The sequence below is a fragment of the Crinia signifera genome, chromosome 4, assembly GCF_055691185.1.
Source record: "Crinia signifera chromosome 4, ASM5569118v1, whole genome shotgun sequence".
In the NCBI taxonomy this organism is placed as follows: domain Eukaryota; kingdom Metazoa; phylum Chordata; class Amphibia; order Anura; family Myobatrachidae; genus Crinia; species Crinia signifera.
This window is the reverse complement of record NC_139220.1, coordinates 130652855-130679734: the sequence shown is the minus strand read 5'-3', so window position 1 is coordinate 130679734 and position 26880 is coordinate 130652855. Positions and strand designations below refer to the sequence as shown.

Here is a 26880-nt window from a genome sequence, read left to right as displayed (position 1 = left end):
CCACCAGCAGCTATAACACTCTACATAACATCGAGGCAGCAGAAACCAAGGGTTAGGTGCTGTTGTTGTAGGGAGTATGGAGTAGATATCAGAGACACAGTTGGGTATATGAGGGTGAGGAAAGGTAGATACTGTATTAGTATCATCGGCGTAGCATTGATATAGTGAGGGTTGTTGTTTTCCTCAATCTACATGTATTCAGGGAAGTGCTGCCTGCTCCAGCCACACATGGAGGACCTCATTCAAAGTTTGGAACAAATCCATCTTAAAGTAGTTAATTGGCATACCCATACTGTATGTGGGGAAATGCTGGATAAAATGGGTATACAGCCTATGATTTGGGAAGACGTGTGCTACATGTAAAAACAGTCTGGGTACTTGTGTATTTTCATGGCGCCCGATTATATCTGATGCGATATCGGCCGATATATCGATCCGAACCGATTTTTCACCTGTTCATAATTTTATTTAGTGTGGCGAGCGCAGTAATCCGCTTCGGGCACGCTGTGCTCGCTACACTATATAAAATCAACTATATGTGCAGTGGATAGTAGGGTTATGAACAGGTCAAAAATCTGTTCGGATCACATCGATATATCGGCCTATATCGCATCCGATATATCAGGTGCCGTGAAAATACACAAGTACCACAGTCTGTTTCCCAGTATGCAAGCAGTAGTCTGCCCATGCGGTAAATTGTTCTCCTCTTTAGTTGGATTTGCTCCTAAAGGCCCCCATACACTGGTCCGACTTGTCTGAGGCACATGTCTGACCTGATTTCCCTTGAACTTTCCCGGGAGTCCTTCACCCTACTTGGTGATTTGATGTGCAATTGTTTTCATATGATTTATCACATGTTAAAGGGCTGCCAGGGGAGTTTAAGGCATATCTGATGCAATAGATCGTGGGTGCTAAAAAGCACCTGCTATGTGCATCTGCCAGCTGCACATATTACCGTGCATCGGGTTGATTCAGATGTCCGCCACATGCTGTTTGGCCCGGTTTCACTTGATTTGCTCGGCCCGATCTGTCGGAATTGGGTGAAAACTGTAAATCACACCAGTGAATGGGCACCTTAACTCTAAAGGAGTCCCTGAGTCTGGACCTAAATTTTATGAACCATTATTATATTCAGAGCATATCTCCTAAGTGCTACTCTCCTTTTCTGTGGCATTTATTCTATCCTTCTGCTGGATTTGTCATATTTCAGGTAGCAATTTTTTTTTTTTTTTTTTTAGTGTAGTCCATTTTTTATTTCGTCTGCCGTGACCTTTGTGGAACTGTGAAACTTTTTCCATTCACTGAAAACCTGTGGCTCCTGAAAATTCTACAGAAAAAAATGGGGGGCGGTGAACCGAATCAGAGCGCTGTAGATCTGCAGGTGGAAATGGAATGCTAGTGGTAACCCCGTACCACAAAAGGCGAGTATTCAAAAGGTAATGTGTACTAGACACATATATTGCATTCCACAGGGGTCCTCCTGCGAGCTTCAACAATATAGAAAGGATGAAAAAGGACGTTCCTATCTTACAAGGAGCGTTCCTCTTCTCCGATTTCAGGAAGATATGTGCGAAATCACCACAGTGTATCCTTAGTTGTAAATGGGTCAGTGGATAACCTTACATCACACTTCGGGGTAGAGAGGGAGGTACCATACGTCCCTTGTGAGGGATTGGTGTCTCCTCTTCTCCGAACGATAGTAAATTTCACCAAATGTTGAATCACACCTGAGTCCTTTTCTCCTTTTCACATATATCCATATGCCAGTAAACCATATAGGAGCAAAATAGAACCAAATATGGTGCAATAAAATTTCATTTATTTGGTCACAAACATACAGACAAAGGACAATGATAAAAAGATGTTTCTAAGGCCAGATGTAGAATAAACCATATATGGGGCTTCAAGCAATTACCAGAAATGGTGGAGAACTTGATGGCACAAAGTTCTCAAACGAGCATCGGAGGTGAGAAAGTCCCGGAAACTTCCTGCCTCAGACGGATATCCACCACAAGGTCCTGGTAACGCGATCCTCAGATGAGTAAGTGACAGCTGTAGTCCTACGCGTTTCAACCGCCTGCTGCGGTCTTTGTCAAGGATAAAGTTACATGCTGTCTATTCCTGTTTAAGAAGGGTGAGTGTCCAATTGAAAACACGCGCTACATCGCGCCAAGTCAGGTTTCCGGTGAGTACACCGGAAGTTGTCATCAGACCATAGCGCCCCACTTCCGTCCGTTTCATCCGACATCTAAACGCCGCACTTCCGGTTTCGTTTTTATGCGCTCCGGAGTGATAGCCGCATTCTGACGGATTTTTCTCCTTCCAAGCTCTGATGGGTCTCTGGGGAGGAGCCACGGGGAGAAGTTGAAATAGGATGGGATGCATGGCGTTGATGTATAAAGTGCGAATAGTGCGGAAAATTTCTTAATTCCATTTTCATATGCGGAATAAAGAAAGGGGACAAAATTAGAATAAATACAATGGAAAGATATATATAATAAAAAAAATTTCCCATTATGAATAAAAAACATGACCGAATAAAAGTGGCAAAAAATAGGAATAAAAGAATATTTTATAAGAGAATATGTATAAAATTTCTATAAAAACCATTTAATCTCGAAATCTTTATTAAGGCCATTAGGGTATAGGGTGTTGAGATTAAAAATACATTTCATTTCCTCCTTTGCCAGCTGAGATGCCTTATTTTTCTTTCTCGGGTCATCCTTAATTTCTTTGATTCCCAAGAATCTGACAATGTGGTTCGGATTAGATTGGTGAACAGTTTTAAAATGGTGGGATAAACTGTGTGTTTCAAGCCCTTTTCTTATGTTGTTTAAATGTTCCATTATACGGGTCTTGAGGGGTCTCGATGTACGTCCTATATAAAAAAGGTTACATGTACACTCAATGGCATAGACTATATTGGGGGTGTTACATGTGATAAAATTTTCAATTAAAAAGTGGTTTTAAAACTGTTCACCAATCTAATCCGAACCACATTGTCAGATTCTTGGGAATCAAAGAAATTAAGGATGACCCGAGAAAGAAAAATAAGGCTTCTCAGCTGGCAAAGGAGGAAATGAAATGTATTTTTAATCTCAACACCCTATACCCTAATGGCCTTAATAAAGATTTCGAGATTAAATGGTTTTTATAGAAATTTTATACATATTCTCTTATAAAATATTCTTTTATTCCTATTTTTTGCCACTTTTATTCGGTCATGTTTTTTATTCATAATGGGAAATTTTTTTTATTAAATATATCTTTCCATTGTATTTATTCTAGTTTTGTCCCCTTTCTTTATTCCGCATATGAAAATGGAATTAAGAAATTTTCCGCACTATTCGCACTTTATACATCAACGCCATGCATCCCATCCTATTTCAACTTCTCCCCGTGGCTCCTCCCCAGAGACCCATCAGAGCTTGGAAGGAGAAAAATCCGTCAGAATGCGGCTATCACTCCGGAGCGCATAAAAACGAAACCGGAAGTGCGGCGTTTAGATGTCGGATGAAACGGACGGAAGTGGGGCGCTATGGTCTGATGACAACTTCCGGTGTACTCACCGGAAACCTGACTTGGCGCGATGTAGCGCGTGTTTTCAATTGGACACTCACCCTTCTTAAACAGGAATAGACAGCATGTAACTTTATCCTTGACAAAGACCGCAGCAGGCGGTTGAAACGCGTAGGACTACAGCTGTCACTTACTCATCTGAGGATCGCGTTACCAGGACCTTGTGGTGGATATCCGTCTGAGGCAGGAAGTTTCCGGGACTTTCTCACCTCCGATGCTCGTTTAAGAACTTTGTGCCATCAAGTTCTCCACCATTTCTGGTAATTGCTTGAATCCCCATATATAATTTATTCTACATCTGGCCTTAGAAACATCTTTTTATCATTGTCCTTTGTCTGTATGTTTGTGACCAAATAAATGAAATTTTATTGCACCATATTTGGTTCTATTTTGCTCCTATATGGTTTACTGGCATATGGATATATGTGAAAAGGAGAAAAGGACTCAGGTGTGATTCAACATTTGGTGAAATTTACTATCGTTCGGAGAAGAGGAGACACCAATCCCTCACAAGGGACGTATGGTACCTCCCTCTCTACCCCGAAGTGTGATGTAAGGTTATCCACTGACCCATTTACAACTAAGGATACACTGTGGTGATTTCGCACATATCTTCCTAAAATCGGAGAAGAGAAACGCTCCTTGTAAGATAGGAACGTCCTTTTTCATCCTTTCTATATTGTTGAAGCTCGCAGGAGGACCCCTGTGGAATGCAATATATGTGTCTAGTACACATTACCTCCTGAAAATTCTATTCAGCCATTTTTTAAGGACCCCCTTCCCATTTTCACCCGATTGTGACAGTTCACGGCGAGAAAAGGGGTTAAATTGTTCCAGATCCGATGTGTTTGGCATCCGATCCAATGTGTTGTCCTATGCCCATCTGAGTCGGTGGTCGGACGGTCAGAGCATAAAATGAGTCAAAATCAGACCCATAAGCAGTACATCGCGGGATGCTTTTTAGCACCCGTTATGTATTGCAAAAGATCAGGTCCATGTGTGTATGCCAGCTGTTCTCCAGTTAAGAGTGTGCAGCCATCACATGTACAAATGTCCTGTCACACATGTAATACCTGTCAATTACCACAAGCTGCTCAATTGCGAGCTGTTATCCACACACAAATAACATTTGAATTTTAAATGGATTTAAGGGGTGGAGGCCAAAGTAATGGTAATATAGTGAAGAGTTGATTATATTGCCAGTTTGGTTATCTACCTTCTATGAAACGGGAGTCTATAGGGGCCGTTTGTGTGTGTTTCTATAGGCAACAGTGATTTTAGGGAGTTTTTGACAGGTGAAAATAGATTTCTGGTTAAATATTTTGTAAACTAAAAATATCATACATTAATCAGTTTGAAACTGTGTGCCATATTTACCTTTTTTGTTTTGCTGGAAACTATTTTATTTGGCTCTGCTACAGATGTTACTCTATCTGCAGTTATTCATTATGTAGACTAGATCTTACTGGTTAACAGTATGAAAAGAAAACAATGTTTTGTGTTTTTCTTCCTTTTTGTGTTTTGAGATGGCCACAAGCATGATCGGTTCATGATAATGATAATACCTTTATTTATTTTTTGTAAGCCCTATACAATTGATAGTCTGTCTTAACATTGGCATAGCACCCAGTTTTAAAGCACAACCTTTTAGGGTATAGTGATATTGGAAGAGAGAATTTAAAGAAATGAGGTAATTACACAGTGTTCTGTCTACTAATGTGCAAACACCGCTTGGTTATCTTCTGTATCCGTTGTTTATATTGCCTGATCTGTGCTGTTGCAAAACTGAATTACAAGACCCCAGTATTTGCCTGTATTCTGTTTGCATGTTGTTGCCCTTGATTTAGTCTCCTAAATCTCAGTGTAGGCCAGAGGAGGTAAAATTTTCTCTTTAGGGGCCCAGATGTTCAGCATTCGAAAACCACATGAGAATTTTTGTTTCACAGCATCTCTAGGCCAATCGCTTTTTTTTCAGAAATTTAGAAAAATGTTTTCATTAACTAATTGTTTCTATATATCATACTTAGGTTTTATTATGTGGTGAGGGGCAGGATTTGCTTTGTTTGTCCACATAATTTATGATTGGCAGCCACCGGCACTGTTTTGCATATTACATTGACAATAAAAAATTAGAATTTGTCCCTGACCACTAATCCAAGGCACCCCAGCAAGTGGCTTAAGGCACCCCAGGTACTGTTGTTTGATTGTGAGCAGTCCTAGCAGTGACAGGGTTCACTCACCAGAGGTCCATGCTTCATTGAGTATGCGGCCCAAGCCTTGTGTTTCCCAGTTGGAGAAGGTCTAGTATGCTAAGACTCATCTGTGAAGGAAGGAGGTGGAGCAGCACAGCATGCACTGCAGGAGATGGCTGACTCTGCCTGTGCCACTGGTAACACCCTAGCGAGTGAATATGGCTGGCTTACAGATAATGTTTAGACTTGCAGTCAATAGATTGACATACGTATGGTCCACATGTTCAATAGGTCTACACAATCAATGGTCTGTGCGTTTTTGATTTTTTTTCCAAATTTTTTTTTCCAAATTTTTTTTTCAAATTTGACCACTTTCATACTCGGCAAACTTTACCATGTCCGTGTAGATGGCAGAGTGCAGTGGTAGTGGAGCGAGGCTCCTGGTCTGAAGCATGGCGAGTAAATCGGTACGCTAATTGGTGGTCCCCGTACTCCAGCATTGACATCTACGAATGTCAAAACCTTTTCATGTGGTGTCGTTTCCTTGTGGTAACCTTGTTTCCAGTGTTGACAGGTTATACCATAACCCTTTTGCTATAGTGCCAGGGGTTACCTGGTAGGACTATAAGCAAATGTTAAGGCTTATTTGGTTCTGTTTTTGCTCTTTTGATGTACTAACTTTACCTTGTAACACCCCTTTGTACCCTAACCAATTCACTCCAATCTTCTGTGGTTTGGAGTGCAGAGTGACTGGAGGTCTTTGTATGGTGATTGTAGGCAGTGTATTAGCTTCAGTTGAATTGTTTAGCAAGTTGTTAGAAACACTGAAAGCCCTTTGTAACAATACATTTATGACTGCACATGGTAAAAACCAAACAGTGTAAAGGCAAGCCTTTGAATCATAAATGTTGTGACGTTTGGACTGTATAAACCTTTGGGTGTCCTGTTCAGCTGCTATTTTATACATGAAAATGGCTTATACAGCAAGGCTTTGTAATGTAACTGAATTCTCATGTAAATATATATATATATACACCTACATTTGCCACCTTTTGTTAGGTAGGAATTGTGTTCTGGCTACACTGACCTGATTAGCAGTGGGAAAGATTTTGTTATACTGTAATATGTACATGGGATAATCTACATCGGGGGTCGCCAACCCGGTTTTCGGGATCTACCAACCGTTCATGTTTTCCAGACTACCGGTGAATCTGTAGAATGTGTCTGTTAGGAATGACTGTACCACATGTTTGTAGTGCCTGTGTACCAGCTAGGTGGTCTGGAAACTGAACTGTTGGTAGATCTTGAGAAGCAGTTTGTCCACCCATGCTCAATATGAACATCAGCTTGCCTGTGTTTTCATTCTGCCAGGGCAAGAGATACTGCATCCTAGAATGTAGCTTAAAGCACGCCCCAAAAATTAGGCAGACAGGCCGATTTTCTGGAATGTTGGCTGTTGCCACCACTTCTGCTAATGGCTAAGAGGGCACTGTAACTGTCCTCGCAGACACAGTACACAATATCATCAGGTTTGCTTACATCTTTTTATCTGGCCATAAGTTGGTATATGAAGAATTTAATTTACACTATACTGTTTTATGTAAACAGAATAAGGGGTCTCTTTAAAGTGGACATACTTTAGTCCATGGGTCTTCAACCTGTGGCCCTCCAGATGTTGTGAAACTAAATGTTCCAACATGCATTGCCACATTTTTTCCTATGAGAGCATGCCAAAACTGTCATTGCATGCTGGGACATGTAGTTCAACAACATCTGGAGGGCCACAGGTTGAAGACATGTGCTTTAGTCTCCGTTATTGTCAAGAGTGTTTACATTTTTGTCTGTTCGCATCCTTTCTTTTCACATCTGCCCCAGACCAGGGACTCTCTATCAGTCATGTCCAATGCTGTTCTGACATCAGAGAGCCAGCCGGAGAGCTAGTGGAGAGCTGAGCATATTAATGAGTATATTGTAATATGCTACTGTTTGTATTATAGTGTAGTGATATCAAAATAAATGGTAAAAAGTGGGCTGCAGTATCAGAACAGAGAGATGAACAGGCAGATTTCTCTGTCTTCACAAAGTACAGAGAAAAGTGTAGCTTAAATTCTACCTCTAACATGTTTTTTTTGTTTGGTAGATCCCTAAGAATTTAGCTGTTAAACGCTTGCAGTAATTTTCATTTTATTTGTTGGCAGTGACCTGGATATGTCTGGGGAGCCTGGGATTACTTGACACTAGGGATGCCAATCCCGGGGCATTTTTTCAATCCCGGGATTCGATATTGAAAAATGCACAATCCCGGGATTGGCCTCCCTAATAAAAAAAAAAAACCGGCCCCTCCCCCAGATGAGATGACAATATAAATTTCTCCTAAAGCTGCCCCCCGCACTGTCACTTACGGCGGCGGGGGTTGTGGTGACAGGGCAGCAGCAGGACGGCTATCTCCGGCGGGTGGGCGGAAGGCTGGGGTTGGCACATCGGGCGTCTGTCCGGCTTTGGGACAGTGTGCTGTGCTGACAGGCAGAGCAGCGGCCGGGCTGCACAGCGTGACGTGATGTCAGGGTTCACGCTGCGCAGCCTGGGCGCCACCATGCTTGTCAGCACAGCACTCAGTCCCTCCCAACTCCCGACAGCAGCTCCGGGGGTAAGAAACAGTCAGCCGGGCAGCGTCTGAGCCATATTCTGGTGCTCAGTGCTGCCCGGCTTTAAACCAAAACTAATGGGGTTACTAATCCCGGAATTGGAAGCTTCAATCCCGGGATTCAAATCCCGGCAATTTTAGGCCAAAATCCCGGTATCCCGCCGATCCCGGGATTGGCCTCCCTACTTGACACTGTTTTTTGCACCGATAAGGTTTTACTGTAACTTGATAAGTATCTGGTACAATATGTAGGCATTTGTGGGCAAGTCTAAGCCGGATAAATCACAATACCTGCTGTGTTTATCTATAGGAAATTTGACTATTTCATATAGTTAGTACTATCATAGGAACGTCACATGGTAAGAATTATATAATTAAACATGTACAGAATGTGAATTGCTTATAATGTGTTTTTACTACAGTACATGTTCACTCTATAAAATGCGCACTAGCCTATTGCACAGGTTTGAATCTTGTATATAAATTCATGCAGCTTCCGGCAAGTGGAATCTTCCACCAAAATGCCACTGCTGCGTATTACAGCACAAATAATATGATTATAGGAGGGGAATTCTTTGAATTTCCAGCACAGTTGGGTTATTGGATACAGAATTATTCTGCGTCCTGGCTGGTATATTGTGAACTGTTGTGTTCCCAATCCCCTACAATTACCATTGCATTTAGATCTGCACAGCTCTCAATACACAAGCCTGTCTGAAATCAAGGCGCTGAGAACATCCTAGTCTCAGACTATATATGGGCCTTGGGTAAGTGGTAGTGTTATATTTATATCGCTGGCCTCCTGGAGTAGTTGCAGTCTCAGAACAAATGTTTTGGAAACTGTCCAGCCCTTCAAGCAGATTTTTACAGTTCCATGTTATAAAGTGTAATGCAAACAGAGAAATAATGCTGTAACTGGAGAGTGAGAAATTTTGTATGAGACGACAGACAATTGTCTCTTTTCTACATCTCCTAGAGCAGTGATTTCCAACCTTTTTACCTTGCGGCACACTAAATAAGACTTTAAATTTGCCAAGGCACACCCTAAGATCCCCACAGGGCAAAACACATTGGCCACCATGGGGGGGGGGGGGGGGGGGGACACTAGTCCCCACAGGTAACAAAAAAAATAAAAAATAAAATACATTGGCCCTTTACATGAAAAGAGACCAGTAAATAACATTTGAACTGGTGGGGGCATCTCTAGATGTGGGGGCACACTTGAGAACAGCTCAAGGCACACTAGTGTTGAAAAACACTGTCCTAGAGCAGTTCTCAAGTGTGCCCCCAGATCTAGAGATGCCCAAACCAGTTTACAGCCACCAGCAGTTCAACTTATTTACTGGTCTCTTCTTTTCATTTAAAGGGCCCACAATGTATTTTATTTTGTTACCTGTGGGGACCAGTGTGATTGTTTTTTATATGGGGGGCCAATAGGTTTGGTTTTTTCCTGTGGGGGCCAATGTGTTTTGCCCTGCGGGGATCTCATGCTGTGCCTTGGCAATTTTAAAATCTTATTTAGTGTGCCCCAAGGTAAAATGGTTGAAAATCACTGTCCTAGAGGATGAAACAGTCACATTGTAGCGTAGATTATGATTAAGTCATTGTCCCAGGGAAAGGTGTGAGCTGATTGCATCAAGTTTATATCTGTTCATGCTACCACCACCTCCTTAGGCTGGTGTGGTCACCCAGTCACTGTGTGATCAATGTTGTAGTGTAACCTGAAGTTTCCTTTAACCCCTTGTGTGTGGGTGTAGGCATGGGAAAAGCACTATTCATTCACCTGAGATGATTATAAACACTCCCAAAATGTGTGGGTAAAATAAGCAGATGCACTTATAGGCAGGTATGTAATTAACTCCGAGGAGTTGCAACAGTGCTTTGCGATTGCATAGCATAGATGCTGAACATGTAGTTTATATTGGTGTTATTGAGGGGAGCAATAAGAAATGGTATTTCCAACTACTTTATATTTCAGTAACCAAGCAGCATTTGGTAAATAAGTATAACTTTTGTGCAGTGGTTCGCAACCCAGGTCCTCAAGTACCTTCAACAGTTCACATTTTCCAGGTCACCTGTGGATTTTTAAAATGTGACTGATGGTGATACACAGTGCACCAGCTGGGTGACATGGAAAACCTAAACGGTTGGGGGTACTTGAAGTCCAAGGTTGGGAACCACGGTCTAAGTGTTTTGCTGCTCCAGCTGAAAGGAATATGTACCTGCAACTATATAGTACCATCTGTAATGCAATATCTCAATAAACTGTTAGTTGAGAGACCCTGCTCATGTCCTCACAGAAAGCAAACTGTGAATGAATTGGTTTGTTTTAAAGCCCCCAATATTTAGGAGGAGATTGTGTTGTACACACTGGGCATTTTTGCCCAGCGTGTATGCACAGCGATGGTGGGGAAAATCGCTGTGCATATACACTTGAGGAATTGTCGCCCATCTAAGTGATTTTCATGGGGGGAGGACTGCTTTCCATAGCAGGATGCTATGGAAAGCTCTGTCCACCCTAGCGTGCAGCCATACAGACTGGGCAGCTTTTTGAGCCAAAGTAGCTCGAATGGCAAAACCGAGCTGCTTTCAGCTCAAAATTGCCCAGTGTGTATTGCCCACACTGGGCTATAATAGAATATAATATTTTTTTTTTTTTTTTTGGAGTGGCTTATTTCTATCATGCCATTGTCTGAGCAAGGCACATCATATACCAAATGTACAGAACATTTTCCGATTGCTATGTTTTGGTGATAAGTATTTTTAGCCTCCCACTAAGCAGGGTTTTTATGAATCATAAGGGGGAGAAAAGAGATTCCTTTGCCTGATTGAAACTGGGCATATTACTTAAATTATCTTTTGTTCCTTGACATTGATGTGAATTGCAGTGTACAATGAGATTCCCTCTGACTAAGGATCCCACTCTTTTTTTTATATTTTGTTAGGATGTTGAAAAGGAAAGAGATCCTTTGTCGTACCTCAGTAAGGAAGAAACCAAAGAGAAGATCCAGCTTTACAATACAGAGGTCACTGACAAATTAAAGATGACACTGGTAAGTGTAATGAGAACTTTAATCTTCTGATTTGGTCAATGATACCAACCTCCAGTGGGGGAGACACAGCTTTTACCTGGTTAGGACCTGACTAACGATTACTGATGCCCTAGGCAGGCTAGTATACTTGTAGCTCCCACTGCTAAATACTGAGCATAATATTGCGTCAGAAGTTACAATTCCAAGGTTTACGTAATTGTAAGATTTGAAGAAGCTAAAAATATCCATTATAGAACAAGGTCTATGGACTGTAAAGGAGACCTTTTTAGTTTCTGGGGAATGTGAGGAAGACTAAAGATAATCACATGCCGCTCTCCAGGCTACCCAGATAAGAATGCAGCATAGGGTGTGAGTTACATGATCACATCGACACAAAATCTCCCACTCCTAAGTCCTGCTTCCCTAGCTGAAGCATAATGATTACAGTGTGTTCCTGCACAATATCTCACTGTCTGTACACTTTCTCAAATATTATTTGCGTGCTATCCCCCTGAAACCACCCATTTCTTGGAGGGTACAATAGGGGAGAGACTAGCTGCTAGGTGCCTCCATTTCTGAAAGAACAATTGGCCCCTATAGGTTTCTTTGTTAATGATCAGTGCACGCGATTGGTAGACCACACATGCATGGTAGCACCATACCAGTTATTGGGACATGACCCATTGTTATGCCGTCTGTTATTAGTGGAGATATTTTGAGGATTGTGATCTATAAAGCAGCATTTTTTCCAACTGCACCCCTCCGTGAACTCGAACAGTGCATGTTTTCCAGATCGATTTGGTGCACAGATGTAGTCATTAGTGATGGATGCCTTTTTAAAATACATAAAAGGTACACTATCTAGAAGTCCCTGAAGAATGCTATTGGGAAACATGGTTCTAATGGCAATATTTCAATACTATAACTTTTCTTTAATTCACTGCAGGTGTTATTGTTTTGTTGGGGACTTTTAGCACTTGACTGACACCCATTTTTGTGGCATTAAGTTTATTTGCATGTTAAGTAGTAAAAGTTATGTTTTTTTTTTTACTGTAGAGCCGGATGTATCGTTGTGTAATGCCTCGTATAGCATCTCTGAATTTAAAAAAAAAAAAAATTGTCAGCTTTAAGCTGGCTTAACATTCAAATGTGACACAAAGAGAAAAAAAGATTCAGGTGCACTAATTAGAGTTGTAATGCATTTGGAAATACATTTTATTTTTGCATAATATTGGCCAGATAAATGTAGAGATTTTCCTAGTCTGTTGTGCAGTATTAATACTACATGTGGGTGATGACACTGGAGGTGGGTCCTGAGCCAACATTGGGAGATAAGAGCTTCTACCAGCATCTGCTTTCTCATTGCTGCAAACGACCTAAATTACCCATTTACAATGAACCCTGAGCCGGGTTTATTCAGTGTCCCCAACCCTGCTCACTACCTGGGTTGAAATTCCCGGGTAAATTCAGCTCTGTTCATTTACCCTGCACAATATCCCAGGTTGCTATACATTCATGTGCAGTAACACAGGAAATTTCTGGCCATGTAAAAGAGGTATTAGTGCTGCATTAAGTTCAACAATGCAGGTTCTACGTATACATCACTTACAGCAGGCATGTCCAAACAATGGCCCTCCAGCTGTTGTGAAACTACAAGTCCCATCATGCCTTGCCACAGTTTTGCCATCAGGGAATGCTAAAACTATTGCAATGCATGCTGGGGTGTGTAGTTTCACAACAGCTGGGGGGCCAGAGTTTGGACATGCCTGACTTACAGTATGTGAATGTCTGACTTAGTTGTCAATAGCTCATTAGCAAAATATACTATAAACATACTATGCTATAAAGCAAATTGTTATTCCCTTGCCTGTCCTATTATGCATTCTATTCCATAAAATGATTGTTATTATTACTAGCTGCACGCTGGTGGCGGTATAGAAAGTACCACTTCAAACGTGTTGGTTTTGTTTTTGAACGCAGGGATTTCACAATAACAATTAATGTATATTGATAGCTGCAGAGAGATCATTTTGTTCCTTTTACAGTATTTGCAGCCTTCTACAGGGTGGTGGCATAATAAGGACGCACAATACTATTTTTTTTATAAATGGACAGATCTTGCATTGCACAGGACTCTGCTAGCGAGAGCTAGTTTTTGGATGGTAAAACTGAATACGTCATAACTGCTGGGAAGAGGAATGAAAGATACCGGCTCTCATGTTAGGTCTATATCCATGTAAAGTACAAAAAGCACACATACATTTTGTATACTCATACTTTAAACTCCTCCCCCATAGTTGTTTCAAATATTTTAGAGATAAAGTGGAAAAGTTGTTGATCGCGACCAGTCGTACACTAAGGGCCATATTCAATGCGGCTGGCAAGCGGGTTAAATGGTGGGGATCGCCGAACACAAGCAATTCTCTCCATTTAACCCCCACGCTGGCCGCTCACCCTATTCTATGTTCCGGGGTAATCTCGGCTAATGCAGGGAGCCCACTGCTTTTAGCGGCGAGCCTTGCTCTTTTAGCATCCACACACGCAGTTTCCCTCTCGCTACAAAAACCTAGCAACTGGGAAACAGCATATGCAGGGGGTCAGTTGAATACTGACCCTGCGAGCTGTGCCAGCGAGCAGTCAGGACTGCGAGCTGTCACAGCTCGCCAAAATCATTGAATACACCCCGAAGTGCCCTTATTTCAGCTCTGGCTATAATTTGATAAATCTCCCCCATATTCTTTTAAATGTATAGTAATGCAGCATATTATGAACTTGCAGCAGTATTGTGTCTTGGTGTGTGTTGACTGGAAGCTGCACTGTGTGTAATTTATACTGCAAAATGTATATAGTGACAGAAATGCATTCCTGAAATTGTACCAGCATACATGGCAAACAGAGCAGCCTGTCCGTCCTGAAGCAGTCCCTTCAGGTGTGAGACTGCTTTATTTTGGAAATGCGACAGTGTTTATAGTGCGCAGCTTCTGGCAGACTTCCAGAGTAAGCTGGTGTTCTGACATGTACAGAATAATATTTTACTTTTAATATTCCCCTATCAACATACCCATAATTAGTTCATTGTTTTTGTTTCCTGCTTTTACTTTGCTCTTAGCTCTAGCACATTGCTGTGCTGAAGTGGTATGTGAAGAGGCAGATTTCTTATATTCTATTGTATGTTTTACAGAATTCAAATGGCATCTATACAGGATTTATCAAAGTACAGATGGAACTGAGACGACCAATCACTGTAAGGACTCAAACAAATGCACACAGCCATGCCAACAGTAATGGGAACGATACTGCCTTCTATATGCCTAAGGGCAGCATAAATATTCTGCACATCAGCAGCATCAACACTGTGCGGGAAGTCATTGAGGCCTTGTTGAAAAAGTTCTTGGTTGCTGACAATCCTGCCAAGTTTGCACTTTATAAGCGCTGTCAGAAGGAAGATCAAGGTACCCCACAAAATGTAACAGAGAACTTAAAGTATGAAAGTATGGTATATATACATTACAATTCGCAGTGGTGTGATTGATGTGTCGATGCATCGCTAGTAACATTTGCTGTTGCATTTGTAAAACCGCTGCTTTATTAGCACTTCCTATAGGGAGATAAATAATGAAACCGCTGCTTAATGTATTGTTTCTGTAGATGGCATATACTCTTGCAGACATGGGTTTTGGGTTAGAGATAGGAAGCTAAATGTCAAACGCGTTCATTTTATAGAAGTTATAGAGGAACATGCTCTATTAAGAATGGGTTCCAGTAGCTAGTGTCTAGTTAGACATTCAATAGGTCAACAAGGTCAAAAGGTTGACCGGTAAAAGGTAGCTTATGGTCGATATGCTAAAAATGTTGACGTGACAACAGTTGAAATAAGATTTTTTTCTTTTCAACTTTTGCTTCATGTACCATCCATGTAGCCAATGACTGGACATAGTAACCTGACCGAAGCAAGTCCGCAAGTGTCTAAGTTTCCACTAATCCTGATCAGTGTGAAATGGAAAAATTTTGGTCAAAAACAAAACTTGTTTTCAAGCCAACGTTTTAACCCTGTTGTGCCTTTGTACCGATCAACATTTTCACTGTCGGCCTTTCGACCCTGTAGAATCTTTTTATGTTGCCCATATGGGATCGACCTATTGACTCTTTTTTTTTTATTATTTTCTGTGAATTTATTTTACTACACCTATTAAGAATAAGCCAGTAATGCAGTTATTGTCCTTAATAATATCCTAGGTCTTTTTCAAACCGAGAGCATGTACCTAATAGCATATAATATAAGTGTTTCCAGCAGAAAAGGGCAGGGTGCTGACATACGGGGAGGGCTTTCCTTTTGCACTTATGAAAATGGGGTGTGTCACTCTTGGAGGTGTGCCAGCATGGTGGTGCTGGGCTTCCCAAAACTCTCGCAATGTGAATAGATTATCTGTGTGTGTGTGTGCGCACACACACGCATAGCTTGTGTTGACTGGCAGCGATCGGAAACGGAACAGCACCGTGCAGGATTTATAGCAGGGTACTGTGATTCTGGGCAGGATGTATTTAGCCCTGCTATAACCTCCTAATGTGAACACTATAATAATCTGTCACATGTGTAACCGTTTCCCTTTCTATACAAATTGCTGCCCCTGTCCTATCCAGTGGGCCAGCTCCATAGTCTATCATCTATGGCAGGCCCTATAAGCTGTATGACCTTTCTAGCGTCATGGGTTTAACCATAAGACACACTTGCTTTTTGCACTATTATGTCCCAAGGAGCTGATGTTGGCAATATGTCTCTTGATTCATATATATATAGTGGTCAAAGATCCAAAGCACAGAACTTGGCCAGGATCGCTGGAGCTATAATGGTTTTTACATTGTTTTTTGTTTTTCATTAAATCTATTTTACAAATTCTGCAATTCAGCAAAGAAGCTGTTAATAGATCCCAGTTGACAATGAATGAATGAAGGTTTTTTTTTTTTTTTTTATTGGAGCATATCGGTACACCCGTGAAGAGCATTGTACATTAATAGGACCAGCATTGTACATTGCATTTTCTTTTTTTTATTCTGTACTTTGAAACAACAGGTTAGAAGGCCATGCCTTCATGAAATGCTGGTGTTAAGAGGGCTGATTTTCATTGAACTTCTTTCTTCCTCAGTGTACATGTGCAAGCTGTCGGACAGAGAGCACCCACTGTATCTCCGACTGGTAGCTGGGCCGAATCTTGAGACACTTAGCTTTGTTTTACGTGAGCATGAAACTGGAGATGTCATGGTGAGTAACGATTAATACTGTTGCTTTTCACTGCTCACTGTATTAAGGGAAGTACCGATAGCGGAGTTCACTGACATGTCAGCCAAACCACAATGATAATGGTCACCCATGTAAACCTGTACAAGAGATAGGAAAGCTGTGTTAAAAATGTGTCTCAGAATCCATTTGCGGCTTTCATTGTGTGATATAGCAGTGTCACAAAAATGATCAATAAATGTCATTCTGATTTAACAATATTTGTACAGAAGGATATACCGTGTATGTGTAGATCAGATATGTCTCAAAACATGAGCACAAAACACAATGGAAATGGCAGTACTGAAGGTGACGACAGTTTCAAATTGAGTTAGAGGTTTGCATGCTGGTATTCATAGTGACTGGCTTCATCTAATAGTGGATAACACCTCCCACTGTGGCTTATGTGTGATCATTCTCAAATTATATTAGTGGAATAATATAATAAAACATCGGCTACTTATGTCTATCCAAACTTATATATACCAGTTTATTGAATCTGAATAATGTCGTAAACTTTATATAATAAACCATTTGACCAGTGGTAACACAGAATCTGTAGGTGTCAGACAAAAAATATATTACTAAAGTGGTCCAGCTACTAGACCATTCACTACATGAAAGACCATATACTAGTACACTGAATTTAAGCAGTATGGTGAATATTATACAACTAGTAACACTCAAAGCAAATGTTTCGAAAGCTAGTCTGCTACCGGGTGACTGCCTCTGTGTTTGTACATGTGTGAGAGAGAAAGAGATGTAGTTTCACTCGCTGCCAACAGATGGCAGTGTTTTGGAGACACACAAACGGACACTAGACATAGAAGTCCATCTACAATTGTGCTATATATATAACCAGTAGGTGTCAGCAAAGGCACTCAAGAATTGAAGTGTGCCAAGTACTGGATAACCCAGCAAATTTAGTCTGGGATTAACAACAAATCCATAGGAAGGATAATCAGATCCAATATGGATAAGAATAGCTTTTGATTATCAAATTAGTATTCTTATTCATGAGCATTATTCAGAAGCTTTTACAACCATTTTACTAGGACATACATAACCACCAGATGGCTGTAGATGCACTAATATCAACAAATATTGTTTAAAACATCTTAAAAACTGATGACTCCTAAAATGAAAGATATAAAATTATTAGGACACTATTTTTTTTTTTTTTTTAAACAGTCTCCTGACTATATCAGAATCAGTAACGACTGGCTTAATGTTTTTTCAGACAATAGACTGACACTCAACCACTTATTTTAGTACAGTTATTCTGACTGTTTGTGCACTATACAGTGTGAATGTCTGTTCTATAGTTTCTAACCTCTATTTCACTGCTATCTTATGTTATTTCCCTTACTGTAAAATAGGGAATTATTCATGAATACTATTTAAAGTTACATATTAATAAATCATCATATACTGCGCTTATTGTGTCTTTGAATCTTTTTAGACTGTTAGGGGCTGCACCCCAAATACAGAGACAGAACAATCATGGGGTTTTACAAATTGTATTAAGGAAGGTGATATTGGTGTGCATGTATACTCTTTGCCTCATGAGGACAGGTTTTAGTCTATGGTATGCGCTCTCCCTGCTTAGCTTCCTGTAAGCCACGCAGCAGGAGAACATTGAGGGTAGAGGAAGACCGCACAATAGTAGCAGTCTCTGAGAGCTGAGTGCTTGCTCTCATGCTGCCTGTGACTATACATCACAGCATTGGGGAAAGCAGTGGGGTGGCTAATCCTGGGGCATTTTTTTGCAATCCTGGGAGTCTGGATTAACAACGCTGCAATTCAGGTGGTGGCAATACATACATTTTTCCATACAGGCTAAATACTGGCTGATTTTTGTGAATAGCCCAAAAATACTGGCCAGCAATTTAATTGTGAGCTCATTCCTCCCAAACCTAACCGTATTTGTACGTTATACATCTGCCCCCCCCCTCCCAGTTCAACATGGTTTTGCCCAAGTGCATAGTTGCTTGCCCTTTTTTACTTTTATCCCTTGGAATCAGCCACGGTGTGTCCCAGTTTAGGGAGAGTCTTGGATAGAGATATGGAGCTAGTTATTTATTTTCAATGTACTCTTTATATCGCCTTGATCACGTGTCTTTGGAACCTGTTGAGTTTTTCATTATGTATGGAAATTTCTAGAGCTTGGCTAATTGTGTATTTGTTTCAGTGGGAAGCCTTCTCTATACCGGAGTTACAGAACTTCCTTCGTATTTTGGACAAGGAAGAAGACGAGCAGTTACAGAGCTTAAAGCGACGTTATGCATCCTACAAGGAGAAACTAGAAGAAGCATTGAGTGGTGTGCGCAAACCTGGCTAGAGTCCTGGCGAGGAGGGCCTCTGTGTTACAGCATGATGGAGCCGTGGCACAAGTTTGCAGCTCTGTCCAATGGAGACTTACTTGCAAAGGATATGTTCCTGAGAAGATGTCTGTCTGTAGTGACATAACCTGGACTCAAAAACAGACCATGTGGTTGAGAACTTTCACTGGGACTCTTAAAGTTACTGTTGCTGCAGACAATCCAAAAATCAAGTTCATTTTTAGATTTTTATTTTTTTTATGTAAGTTATTAAAGCTTTAAGTCTAGTAAGTAATTATTGTTTGTAAACCTGTCGGGAACCATTTTTGGTTAAAAATGGTTGTAAAGAAAATGTTTATTTGCGACAAATGTCTGTTAAGGGATGGGCCGATTGTGGCACTCCGCACCTGAAGATTCAGAAAAATTAATGAAGGTCGTCAGAGGGTTCTGCCCAGGGCACCAAAGCAAGTGAGGAGATAGAGGTTGAGGGACTATCCAGTGTTTTTCAGAGGGAAATGAGATGGGGGTATGATGACAATGTTGCCCAATGTAAAGTGGAAGAGGAAACACCTATGCAGTTGGCACAAAATGCTGTCGTAGTTAGGTATATTTTAAGCTGCTAAGAAGGTGGTGTTTGCAACGTACGCTGTTCTGGAACAGTGATTGGAGGAGACATCACATTTAACATATCTAACAGCGAATTCCGCTATTGTGCACACAGTAAGAACTGATCTGTTGGTTTGGTGTATGTAGTAAAAAGGTGGAAGACACCTAAAAAGATAAGGATTATTTTGGAAGATGAGCCAGCATGGTGTAAGTATGAATCAGCCATATTAGAGGACTGCCCTAGATAGGGGATGTGACTTTCCCCATGAAAGGTTTGTGGATCCTGGTAGACTGACTAGGACATCTTCCAGCACAAACTGGGCAATAAAGTGGTGAATGAAATATATAAATATATATAGAGAGAGAGTGTGTTCTGCAGAAATACAGCACTTCTACTAGGTCTAAAGTTATTGCATGTTATAAGGAAACCAAAGAACAAGCAAACTATAGGTGGTGTTACTTTGCATTACTGTATCATTTTTTTTTCTCTCCATTTTAATACGTTTTTTTTATATTCCGTAATGGTATTTATTTAGAGAGTTGGCTTAGCTGGGCATTTCATGGTTTACTTTCTCCAGCATGTTGATCTGGTGCTTATTCTAAATTACTGTACAAGTATGGAGGCGGACAGACTCCTATAGGCCAGGCTTTAGGTTCAGTACCATCTAGTTATATTAGAAACAAAAAGCATTGGTTCATATGAATGAATTGGAATTGTAAAGCCTTGGAAAGTGTAAGAACAGTTTCTGTATAAACTTGTTGTACCTTTCCTAGAACTCTATTATTTCTAAAGCTAACATGGTATTTCATGCAATCCTCAACTGTGAATTTTTTTTTCTTACTTGAACTAGATAAATAAAATGGGCATATCCAATACTTTAGACCTAATTCTGATACAATGTCTTATGCACTACACACGATTATTGATGACAGATTACTGTTTTAATGTGTTTTTCTGTGATCAAGATTTTACTTTTTTTTTTTTTTTTTTTATTATTTAAACAACATTATTTTCTATAACCCTTATATGGGGGAACTGACTTGCTACTATATTTGCTCATTTGCATGTCTTACCCACGGCCCTTTGTGGCTACAGTGTGTGTGATTCACTGTGACATGAACATCTTATATTCATCGGCACTGGAAAATGTTTGTTCTGTAGTATAAAACTGAACATGTTTATATGTGGAATTGGCTTATTGAGTCGGAAATGAAGGTCTTAAGTACTTCTAACATACAAAAATGAGGACAATATTGCAATAGAGAGTTTAATATGTGTTTGCTGGTACAAGAAAGTCACATTGGATTTTGGGATGAATTTAAATAAAATTGTTCTTTTTATACTATTTATGATTTATTTGAAAAAAAAAAGATTTTTATTTAAAATTGGTAAGTTTGATTTTATTTTATTTTTTAGAAAAGCTGTAATTGCTGTTTTTATAGTACTGTGATTTTTTTCCCCTACTATTTGCAGAATGTAGCGTTCATCACCAATAACTCTTAGAACTACAGATGGTTTTTGCAAGGTCCGTACATAACTTGTCATAACTCTCCAATAAAATAAAGTATAAAAGGTTCAGTTAATTTTTTTACTGTTATTACTTATTGGTAATTGTGTTAGTTATGGATTATAATGTAACAAAATCTAGAGTGCAGGTACATTGGTGAATGAAGTTTAGGTACAGTGTGGATATACTGCCACCTAGTGAGTATCTGATATTTGGATCAAGATTGAAATGGTCTATTGAAAACTCTTAAGGCGGCCATCAATGCTGTGACTTCTCTCCCCCTAGAGTAGCCCGGGACTTTCCTGGGCGACAGGCTTGTTGCATGTGGTGCTTTGACGGGTAATGTATCACATGCGACCCTGTTCCCCGCTAGGGGGGGGGGGTGGGAGGGAAAGAGTCGGAAGTCAGACGTGCAGCAGGGACACACATCTGATCAGATGACAAACACCTCCGATTTGGACACCTTTCACCTGATTTCTTGGCTCCATCCTAGTGATAGAATAGAATAGAAACATACATAAACAACAGACACTGCTCTGAAATAGAAGAAAGACTTTAATATAAATAATAAAATAATGGATCAAATGAACAAGAATCAAAAACACATAATGGCAAGAAACTGACCACTTATTCTTCAACATATATTATATGCATTTAAACCTGGTTAATTGAGAGTTCCAAAATTCGTTCCCAGCACATAGGCTGTGCATCCTTGGTATTAAGGTTAGAACAGATGGTAAATGGATCTGATTAGTTCCATTAAGTAACGGAGGTTAGTGTTGCATTTGTTAATAGATGCAAAGAAGTTGAAACCGTTGGTTCAATATATCAGATTAGTCCCATTTGAATAGCAGATGTTAGTGATACATTTGTTAGTAGATAGTTACAAAGAGGTTAGAGCAAATATTGCACTAATGGTTTGATAAAGGTGATAGGGTATAGTTACTACTTTTCAGTAACCGTTCTGATTGATGGACTCATATCGGAAATATAATCTTTTTTTTTTTTTTTTTAACAATATTTTGTATTTGAATTTATGTAACAAATGTGAACAGGGCTGAAATCGCCCTGTGTTTATGCCCCTTAACACTTTTCTGCTTGTGTCCATTTTGGTTTTGTGCACAGGTCGGCCTCAACCCATCCTGACTATATACCATTAATTAGGAGAAACTATTTAAAAAGGTACAGAGGGCTCTCTAGACTAAATCAATTTGCAGATCTACAAACTGTCATCAGAGACATGCAGACAGTGTAGTTGTGACCTTTTGGACAGGTTTAACATATTTGTACAATTTTCATGCATCTTAATGGGTACCAGCACTTGTTTACAGAACAAATCCGTCTTGTCCTCTGCACATGCCTGCCTTTCCATGATGCACATGAAGTAGATGCAAGAGCATGACCTCAGGTGCCACTAGATTATATAGGACAATATCCGGTACTTGGGAGTTATCTGGGCTGCCGATTTTTTGATTGTATGCCTTAAGTTAAGGCATACAATCAGATGCGATGCGATATCGCATCGCATCGCATGCGATCATCGGATGCGATGACCCGATTTTTCCATTGGAATCAATGTTAAAATGGACTGAGTCCATTTTAACATGGAATTCAATGGGAAAAAGGGGTCCTTTTCATACCCCTACTATCCAAGTGGGCATGGAGTTGGATATAAACCTGTGGCGAGCCACCGAGCCCGAAGCGTGGCGAGCGGACGGTATTCTGTGTCCTCTCGCTACGCTCGCCACGCTTCGGGCTCGGTGGCTCGCTACGCTCGCCACAGGTTTATATCCAACTCCATGCCCACTTGGATAGTAGGGGTATGAAAAGGACCCCTTTTTCCCTTTGAATTCCATGTTAAAATGGACTCAGTCCATTTTAACATTGATTCCTATGGAAAAATCGGGTCATCGCATCGCATGCGATGCGATGTGCCCGATCCGACCCGATTTAGAAATCGGCAGCCCGGATAACTCACAAGTACCCAATATCCTCGAGCACTAGATAAATAGTAATACTCAGTGGCGTAACTATAAATTTTGCTCCCCCCTGCCAAAAAGTGTGTGGCGCCCTCTCCCCCTCCAGGCTCCTCTCCAGCGTGTCTTACCAGAATGTGACGTGATGACGTCACACGCATAACGGAGAAACTGAAGCAGGATAGAGGAAGAGAGACAAGCAGACACTGCTGCTTCCCTTGGCTCCAACGCATCCCAGGCCGCCCTAGCATGCCCATCCGCCCGCCCATCCTGTACCCAGTAGCCAATAGCCGGCTCTGTGTACAGTCAATTGAATCAGTGGGGGAATTTGTCATCTCTGAAATGGCCCCACCCACGCCGCAGCTGACTCGCGTCCAGTGCTCAGTCAATGGGCAAAGGCAGGCAGCAGCATGTCAGTGCATCGAGTGGGTGCCGGCGCCCGCACAGACCCTGCTGCTGCTTGCTCCCCCAAGCGGCTGCTGGGGCTGCCTTACAGTAGTTACGCCACTGGTAATACTAATACAATTATATGTGCAATGCTGGCTTCCGAGCAGGCATGATGCAGTTTTAATAATTTATGAGAGAGGAAAATGAGGACTCTGGAGTTAACTTTGAGTGATCCTAATCTTAAACAGAAGTCAAAAGAAATGCATACAATAAAAGTAATCTAGTCAAATGTAATATCACTATCTGTAAAACAAAAAAGTGTGCTTTTAACGACTGCAAGTCATATACACATCATTGCCACATCGTTGTTCATGACTGCACACAGAACATTGGGGCAGATGTATTAAGCCTGGTGAAGAGATAAAGTGGAAGGATATAACGCACCAGCCAATCAGCTGTGTTTGAAATATGACATTTGGGAATTGATTGGCTGGAGCGTTATCTCCTTCCACTTTATCTCCAGTTTATCTCTTTGCCAGGCTTCATACATCTGCCCCATTGTGTGCCAAATCGTACATGACAGGTCGTTCATCTTCCTGCATATTGAAGGGATCAACAAGCTAGATGAACGACTGTGCGCATTGGATCATTCTGCCCCCACACCATTTTTTAATTATTGCTTGTTCCAATTGGTCAAACGGCCATATCGTTTAAAATATCTTATCGTGTGTGTGCGGCTTGAGCCTTGCTGAGTGAGCCATGGATATACGTAAAACCTAAACAAACATTGGTTACGCAAAAATAAAAACATGGACCATTAGGCTGCCTTGATGACCACATTTTGGAGAATAATGAGAGGTTGTGGTATATCCGTGAAGTCCTAAGCAATGCTCAGTCCAGGTAATAGATCCCTTCACTCTTGCACATTATTTTGGCCAGTGATAACTATCCAGACGTTGATGGCTATGGCTTTCTGCTGTTACATCTCCACTAACTAGATGCAGGAAGGCTCATGGTCAGTAACTGTATTGGATCTGATTGCATTTCTCTTTAATATCAGTGTGCAATAACCAATTCAGTGTAAAGATGATACCACTATTGGCGTATAGACATTGGGTATGTTTCCTGACCCCCTTCCCACTGCACTTATACTTTTGAGGTATATTTGCGTGTATAAATCTATATACTTGACTACAGTAATCTGAGGCTATGAAACGCAGCAAAAGCAAGAAATTGATATTGTCCGATGCTGCATTAGCAAAATAAACCACAGAAATGGAAACCTATTGATACATTTATTTCCTCTGCGGGTTCTCATAAGGCAACTAGAAACATTTGTATCAGATGCCTTGCTACTGCTATTAAAGATCATGTGTGAAGACATGTATTGGAATACAAGTCTCTGAACTGTTGATAACTGGTGTATATGACACACAAAAGGTGATTATTAAAGACCCTTGAAAGGGACCAGAACTATATATAAACCCAGCAGTGTATATATAATAGAAATAAAGGACAAATAAAACACTATTTTAAAGGCAGACCAGTTTAATCTTTATTTCTTGCACCAATTAATTTATTTTTCTTAACAAACACACCTATCAACTTTAATACTTGGTTCCCAACATCCCTAATACAGGGTATTAAATATACACGCTATAAGGTATCCGAATATACCTATAGAAAAATGACCATTGGTATCTCATGTAAGAGAATTTCTTTTTAATAATATTGGGAGTAAAGAATATATTTTAGAGTAATTAAATTTGTGTTTGTGGATGAAGAGTGCATCTGAGTGAACTGGTTTTCTTCATTCTCTATTGTATTGTTTGTCTAATATTTAAAAACCAGTAAATAACCCTTTTATAGTATCTGGGTGACAACCAAAGGATACCCAGAACTGGTAATCACAGACCCTTCCACTATTTAAGACATATATGTACTATCGTAGTGCGGGTTTCCTTTACTTGTTTGTATTTCTCTGTTATACAGATTCTCCTACTTAAGGGGCTTCTTACTCCTCCAGACTACATTAATTCAACTATACCTTTCTGAGAAGGGTGAATATTTTAGTTACTTTCAGATCACTCGGTTGTTCTGACGAGGTCACCTCAATATTGCACTGCAGCCCTGACCGTTTTGTTTTGATCTGTGTCACCAGGCAAGAAATTCGCAACAACAGCAAATACTTAGAGGCCGTTTTTCCTGGTACATGGTGGATTGCTACTGCTTTTGTAAATGGCAATAGAAATCAGTCCTATCTGAATTTACTTGTTTATTTTGCACCTTCTAGAACAGTGTTTTTCAACCACTGTGCCGTGGCACACTGGTGTGCCTTAAGCTGTTCTCAAGTGTGCCCCCAGATCTAGAGATGCCCAAACCAGTTACAGCCACCACCAGTTCAAGTGTTATTTACTGGTCTCTTCATGTAACAGGCCAATATATTTTATATTTATTAACTGTGGGGACCAGTGTGGTTGTTTATATAGGGGCCAATAGGTTTGTTTTTTTCCTGTGGGGGCCAATGTGTTTTGCCCTGTGGGGATCTCATGGTATGCCTTGGCAATTTTAAAATCCTATTTAATGTGCCGCAAGGTAAAAAGGTTGAAAATCACTGTTCTAGAAGATAATAGAAGCTGATTCGTTGCCTATAACAACATCCCATCAATAGAACTCCCATGTTAGTAAATAAATGCCATTGTTTCTATTAAATGAAAGGAGAAACTAGCATGGTTTAGGTCAGGAGATACCTGTAATCAGTCATACAAGTCTACTTGAAACCACCACGACTAGGGTCAGAATACTAATTTCATCTGCTAATGTACCAGTTGGATGGTCTTTACAATTCGTAGCACCATCTTTATTCTATTGATCTATTCACTGTTGCAAACACTGCTAGGGCACTTAGGAATCCAAGTGGGAATAGGGACATTTAGTAACTCCAGCCATACATCTGGAACATGGCGCCATTTGTCTACATTTGGGAAAAGAAAACTTGGTGTACAATGAATATGTTAGACCAGACAGCTCACATCACATGACCAAACCTCAATTCACTCAGGCACCTGAGATAGGATCTCTTACGGCTGCCTAATGCACATGAAAAGATTAAAATAAGAATATCATGCAACTTTAAATGTTCTATGGGAAAATACAGTGTATATGGTTTAATTTAGACTGGGTTGTAGCTTTGCGAATCCTTGCAAATCTACAACCCGTGGCTGAAGTGGGGCCACCCTGCACGCTGGGAAAGGCCACATCACGGGCCGGGTCCTGTCCTGTAATGTTATTGCAACATTTTGTGGGCACATCGCTAAAGTGTGAGCGTTTTGATACATAGCCAAGCGTTTGCCCATCATC

The 26880-nt window shown here is 40.6% G+C and overlaps 1 protein-coding gene across 4 annotated transcripts in view; it reads left to right on the top strand.

Moving 5' to 3' along the window:
• RASSF3 (Ras association domain family member 3) overlaps positions 1-21233 on the top strand; it is a 181305-nt gene extending 160072 nt beyond the window's left edge. For all 4 annotated transcript variants that reach the window (XM_083182469.1, XM_083182466.1, XM_083182467.1 and 1 more), the window contains 4 exons: positions 11361-11468; positions 14629-14899; positions 16592-16707; positions 18914-21233. In XM_083182469.1, the coding sequence (XP_083038595.1) occupies positions 11361-11468; positions 14629-14899; positions 16592-16707; positions 18914-19063 (645 nt within the window). In that variant the 3' untranslated portion in view covers positions 19064-21233. The remainder of the gene's footprint in view (positions 1-11360; positions 11469-14628; positions 14900-16591; positions 16708-18913) is intronic.
• Positions 21234-26880: the final 5647 nt, after the last annotated feature.